This window comes from Strongylocentrotus purpuratus, unplaced genomic scaffold (genome assembly GCF_000002235.5).
Source record: "Strongylocentrotus purpuratus isolate Spur 01 unplaced genomic scaffold, Spur_5.0 spur5_scaffold_13, whole genome shotgun sequence".
Lineage (NCBI taxonomy): Eukaryota > Metazoa > Echinodermata > Echinoidea > Camarodonta > Strongylocentrotidae > Strongylocentrotus > Strongylocentrotus purpuratus.
This window is the reverse complement of record NW_022145598.1, coordinates 22,190,125-22,195,902: the sequence shown is the minus strand read 5'-3', so window position 1 is coordinate 22,195,902 and position 5,778 is coordinate 22,190,125. Positions and strand designations below refer to the sequence as shown.

General features: G+C 36.9%; 1 protein-coding gene across 2 annotated transcripts; it reads left to right on the top strand.

The window, feature by feature from the left end:
* Nucleotides 1–806: 806 nt before the first annotated feature.
* On the top strand, nucleotides 807–3,730 carry LOC115917930 (putative RNA polymerase II transcriptional coactivator). 2 transcript variants are annotated; one of them, XM_030983163.1, is made up of 3 exons: nucleotides 807–1,961; nucleotides 2,332–2,368; nucleotides 2,807–3,730. In XM_030983163.1, the coding sequence occupies exons 1-3, from the start codon at nucleotides 1,764–1,766 to the stop codon at nucleotides 2,824–2,826; spliced, it is 255 nt and encodes an 84-aa protein (XP_030839023.1). In that variant the 5' UTR covers nucleotides 807–1,763; the 3' UTR covers nucleotides 2,827–3,730. The 2 variants fall into 2 exon arrangements, with proteins under 2 accessions (XP_030839023.1, XP_030839022.1); XM_030983162.1 differs by having other exon boundaries at nucleotides 2,332–3,705.
* The last annotated feature ends 2,048 nt before the right edge of the window (nucleotides 3,731–5,778 follow it).

The window sequence follows — 5,778 nt, the reverse complement described above, 5'->3', positions numbered from 1 at the left end:
AATCAACTTATGATCATATCTTCATAACGGAAAGGAATTTCTCATTCATATTTATCATGAACAAGGTCAATATCCGTCCGGTCAATTTCAGGTCAATAAATGCGCGCAAAACTGCGCGTACGCGTAAGTGCGCGCGTTAACGCGCGCGTAAAATTTTAAATTGCTCTAAATCGTTTAAAAAAAATTTGCATACGTTTTAGGCCATTATAAGCATTTCATAAAAAATCGCGCAAAACACGCATTTTTGCACGTTTTCGTTTGTCACGGCCGAACGAAAAATAATTCCTCGTTGTTTTGACAGGATATTCCTCATATTTTTCTGAACAAGTTGATACCATTTGTATCTCTTTATCACTATTAATAACGGAATGAGCGTCCGTTGAAGATAAATATCCGTGCGTGCGAGCTCATGTATTACAGAGCATATATGGGCAAAAACATGCCTATAAAAAGTACATCGGGATGAATAAGGACTGCCATTTTTTTTTCATATTTAGATATAGTATGAGTTGGAGATATGACTTCATGTCTCATTTGGCCATGAAGTATATTTTTACATAATCATATTGACCTTGGAACTCAAAATACGAATTTGCATATTATGACGTCAACATGTTTACGGAAAATTATTGTATCTCTGCAAATATTGATCAATTTTCTTCTAAATTGTTGTAGGTGAGACAATTCTTCACAAGATTATTACCAATATTTATTCATTTTGATGACGTCATTAGATTTTTGCTTAATATGCGTCTTATGCCTATGGGAGGTGATTGATACTACAGCAGCTGTATAGGGCCTTTGAGGGAGTTTTTAATCCGGGGGTATTAATCCCTTTTAATCCTTAATCCTTTTTAATGACTTCCATAAAACAATAGGGAAGAGGAAATGAAATTTAACGAGGTATTTCCGGTCAGGATGTGTGTTAATTAATGCAGGTATTTCCTGTCAGGATGTGTGTGAATTAATGCAGGTAGTTTTTTTCATGGAAAGGGGGGCATCTGGGTCATAAAACTTGAATTATGAGGGTCTTTCCTCTGGAGGAAGTGTTTACATCATGGAGTCATCATCATGGGAGAGGTCTGGGGATGGACGTGTTACTGATAGGACGGGCAATGACCAAATGACCAAAACAATGGGCCTGTGCCAGTTATGTTGCTTGTACGCAGGTACGTATTCCGACCAATGAGAATGCGAGTATCCTTCTTGTTGGAGTGACGTCACCATTGTGCGTGCTTGTGATTGGATGAGGAAAAAAGGATGGGGTGACTGAGAGGGCGTAACCTAAGGGGTGAGGTAAGGTATAAACGTCGGAGGATTCGCACCATTTTGTATCATAGACATCAGCGCTAAATTAGTGAATCATGCATGAGCCATTCATAGCTAATTAGCATTAATTAAAAGAACAATAGACTAATTAAGAGCTCCTTCCCCCATTTCCATCTTGAATTAGCAATTTTTCCTCTTTGATTGTCAGAAGAGCGGAAGTTTTCAGACGCTGCGAATGGATGATTTCAATTAATCGTCTTGCTTTTGATTGGTGAAAGAAGACCCATGCTTGGTGGTGATTGGGCAACTAATTAAAGGAGTGCGTTGTGATTGGTCGTGGAGTGTGGTGCATTGAGACGTGTAGTGAAGAGACTAAATATACACCAGGGTGGTGTTGAGATAAGGTATCACATTCAGCACTGAGCTACAATTCGTTCTTTGAAAGCATCTCTATAGCATATACCACACGTAGGTCTAACTCTTCATATATAACCATGATGGCCACTCGCTCACCGAAAAAGTCTACCACTACAACAGCCACCATCCACAACACTGTGTTAAACACGCCTAAGATCAGGATGATACCAGAGAACAACGCCACCAATGTCTTACATCGGGCCAGTTTTTCAATGTCTCCGGTGGAGCAGAAGAAGCTCAAACCAGCAACCCCTCCTGAACTCTTGGCAATGAGGGTAAGTGTCCATAGTCAAGTAATATACTGATTTGTTTTACAAATTCAATATATCATGTTATGCTATGTGTTATTAATTTTGTTTGTAAACTTTTGTAATTCGGCTTAACGCCGCGATGAAAGTTTTATTTGAAATAAACCATTTTGAATTGATTTGATTGAATTATATTATATGTATACTCTTTAATTTAAATGTTAATACTATACCTTACTGTCTTTGAAAATAAGAGTATCTTTGCATTAATAGATGCATTGCAAGTGAACTGCGTGAGAGAAGTGAAGCATGCGTATGCATTCCAACAAACTCGATTTAAAACAATTATATTCACGGTGTTGTCTTCTTTTCTTCTTTTTTTGTTGTTGTATCATAGGCACAAGGTGACAGAAAATGCGAAAGTTGGATTACGGGTAAGGAAGAGGCGGGGTGTCATTTTAGTCAGGAGATAATTAACGTGGAAAAATGTAAATTTGAAGCAGGTTCGAAACCATTTCATTTGGGTGGGAAGCGTTTTGCTGTAGTCAAGAAATTCAGGGGGGTCCCATACGTGAACATTCGAGAATACTACAACACGAAAGGTACTAACAGGATGCTCCCGGGGCAGAAGGGTATCAATTTAACGGGAGAAAATTGGTGGAAATTGGTCAAGGCCAAATTTGAAATCAGCGATGCTGTCAGAGATTTGAGTAACGTGAAGAAATAGTTTTACAACTTGATGTTTTTGTTTGGGGTTTTGGTTTTTTGATAATACAACATAATAAACAAAAAGGAAGAATAAAAAAGAAATTAAAAAAAGTAGATAGTTCAAAAAATACCTGATTGACGCTCCTCCCTTTTTCCGTGACCAGGATACAATCGCCGAAAATGAATCAAAAACTTTCAAGATCCTTGCTCACTGCACATGGACAGCTATCTCCTTCACCACCACTCACACCAGAAGTCGCGATTATCGGATATTCTCCATTGAGACCCCCAGTTGTCCGCCAACTGCGGAGGCAGAATGCAGTCATAGAAGGAGTGACTACCCCAAGGGGAACAAGCAGACCTCCATCTCCATCATCCTCCTCGGGTCAGATGGAAGTAGACGTACCTGAAAAGGCCCTAGAAGTCTCCAGAAACTTAGCAGAAAGCGAGGAGATGGAGGTGGCTGCGGAGGAAGAGGAGGAGGAAGAGAAAGACGACAGAGTAGACACAGATGTCAGATTGCAGGAGACGGTGACGATGGAGGCGAAAGACGGCATACATTTTCCTGTAGCACCTGTCCTACACTGTAAAAGCCGTCAAGGCAGTTTCGGGTCTTATAAACGAGGCGGTGCATCAGTCGTGCACAGGATGCAGACTCAACTATCCTAGCCAGAAAGACCATGAGGACTGTATGTGGTTAGAGTGGCCAGACAAGACAGACAAGTATTTCGATGAGGCCATCACTAAGCTCACCGAGGAACGATACTTTTGCATCGTTAAATTGGTTTACATCGTGATCGTGAATAAAATGTTTGAGGAGGAGTTGGACGCTTGCGTGCATGGAAGGAGCCACACATTTGTTCACAACGAACTGAAAAAGAAGGACGTTTTGTCAATCATCATGAGCAAACTAAAGGAGCTTTAACCGGAAATTTTAAAAAGTGGATTTCGTTTACCCTTTTGAAGTCATGTATCCACGTTGTTTGTTTTTTTAAACAAAAATTCTTTATAATGTATAGGTTTAATAAAAGTAGCAATGACGATTGCGAATGAAAAAAAAATAGAACATTACTTTTGTTGCATTCTCATATTTTCGTGCAAATAGTTTTCCCGCTTGCAACCAGATTGAAGTGTATGCTGAATGTCATTAGTGATGTGCACGTGGAAGTGACGATTGGGTATTGGAAGAATACGTGGGAAAGATATACTCATCCGAAGCATGAAACTGGTTTTAGTGGTGGTGAGAAACTATTTCGATTTGTCAAGAAAGAAGGTGTGATTGAGTTGTCGAGAAAACAAATAAAGCAATGACTGGAAAGTGATGTTACCTCGGTTGTGGATTTTGAAAATAGTATCTTCGCGTTCTCCTTTCAATTAATGCGATTATTTTACCTAACCAGATTGAAGTGTATGCTGAATGTCATTAGTGATGTGCACGTGGAAGTGACGATTGGGTATTGGAAGAATACGTGGGAAAGATATACTCATCCGAAGCATGAAACTGGTTTTAGTGGTGGTGAGAAACTATTTCGATTTGTCAAGAAAGAAGGTGTGATTGAGTTGTCGAGAAAACAAATAAAGCAATGACTGGAAAGTGATGTTACCTCGGTGTTACCTATACTATTCATCGTCCGTTGTGAGACGGAAATTTACGAGAAGTAGAGTCATAGCGTATGGGATAGTTGATGTATAGCAGATGGACTTGGCGGATTTGCCACTTGAAATGACATATGTAAAGGTAGCAATAGGAAAATGATTAGACGTTATAATTTTGACAAGACACTGTGATTCGTGTCTTCGCGTAACGTCTCTTTCAATTATGCGATTATTTTACCTACTTGAGACAATGATCAGCAGTCTGATTTTTTTTTTTTATAAGCGGTAGACACGAATTAGTTCTCTCTTTTATTAGAAATGTAAACAAATAATGATCAACCTTTTTGCACTTTTATTTATGCTATGGCGTCATTGGTTTTCTTAAGACAAGTACATGTATTTGTCTCTTGTAATGTCTATGCAGTGTAGACACAAAGCGCGTATTGATACCAAAAAGAAGGAAAAAAAAGCGATAACAATTACCAATTGAGTACAAATACAGGTTATAACAGGTTATGGAATCGCTAACTGCTAATGATTTTTTTTTTTAACAGAAACATAAATAATGTGTACGACAAAACGGCAGAGTAATTTTAAGTCTATAGACGTTATGATATTCGTATGACATACTTATATTTAATTACGTCTTGCTTTACGTTCTGCCTTATAAAGAACTTTCAAACTATGGAAACTTGTGAACCCACAGTTGATTGATTTATTATTAAATTGTTGACCACTATCTTTTGGACAAAACAAAATCAATTTCACAAACCAATAATTTTTTGTTTTCACTTTGAAAAATTGATGCAAAAAAAAAGTGTTAACGCCTGTTCGCTTTTTTTAAAAATTTGTTTTAACTTTTTGTCAAGACGTTATTTATTTTTCTTTAAAAAAGTGTTATGACTTTTTCTTTATAAGATTTTTTTGCACGAGTCGATCATTCTCCCCTCCCCCTTTGAAGTCTTGATGTAGAACCAAAAAAAAAGCATTTGCGCCTGACTTGATGTACAAAGAGCATTAGCGCCTTTACACCTTCTTAATTTTGTTCTTTAAAGAAAAAAACTTTCTGTCATTACGTTTTTCTTTTTCTTATAAAAAGTTTCATAATATATATATATATATATATTTGTAGATCATTTTGCACGAACCAATCATATTTTTTTTTCCACTTTGAAGACTTGATTCTTTAAAGGCGTTATTTTTTTTTCTTTAAAAAAGATGTATTACTGTTTCTTTAAAAGATAATTTTGCACGAATCGATCTTTTTTTCCACTTTGAAGACTTGATGCAAAAAAGTGTTAACGCCTGTACGCTTTTTAAAATTTTGTTTTAACATTTTTGTTTTGTTTTAACTTTCTGTCAAGATGTTTTTTTTTTTTTTTCTTTTTTTTTTTCTTTAAGTGTTATAACTTTTTCTTTATAAGATTATTTTGCAGGAGTCGATCATTTTTTTTTCTCCCCCCCCCCCTTTGAAGACTTGATGTACAAAAAGCTTTTTTTTTTTTTTTGTGATCATTTTGCACGAACCGATCATTTTTTT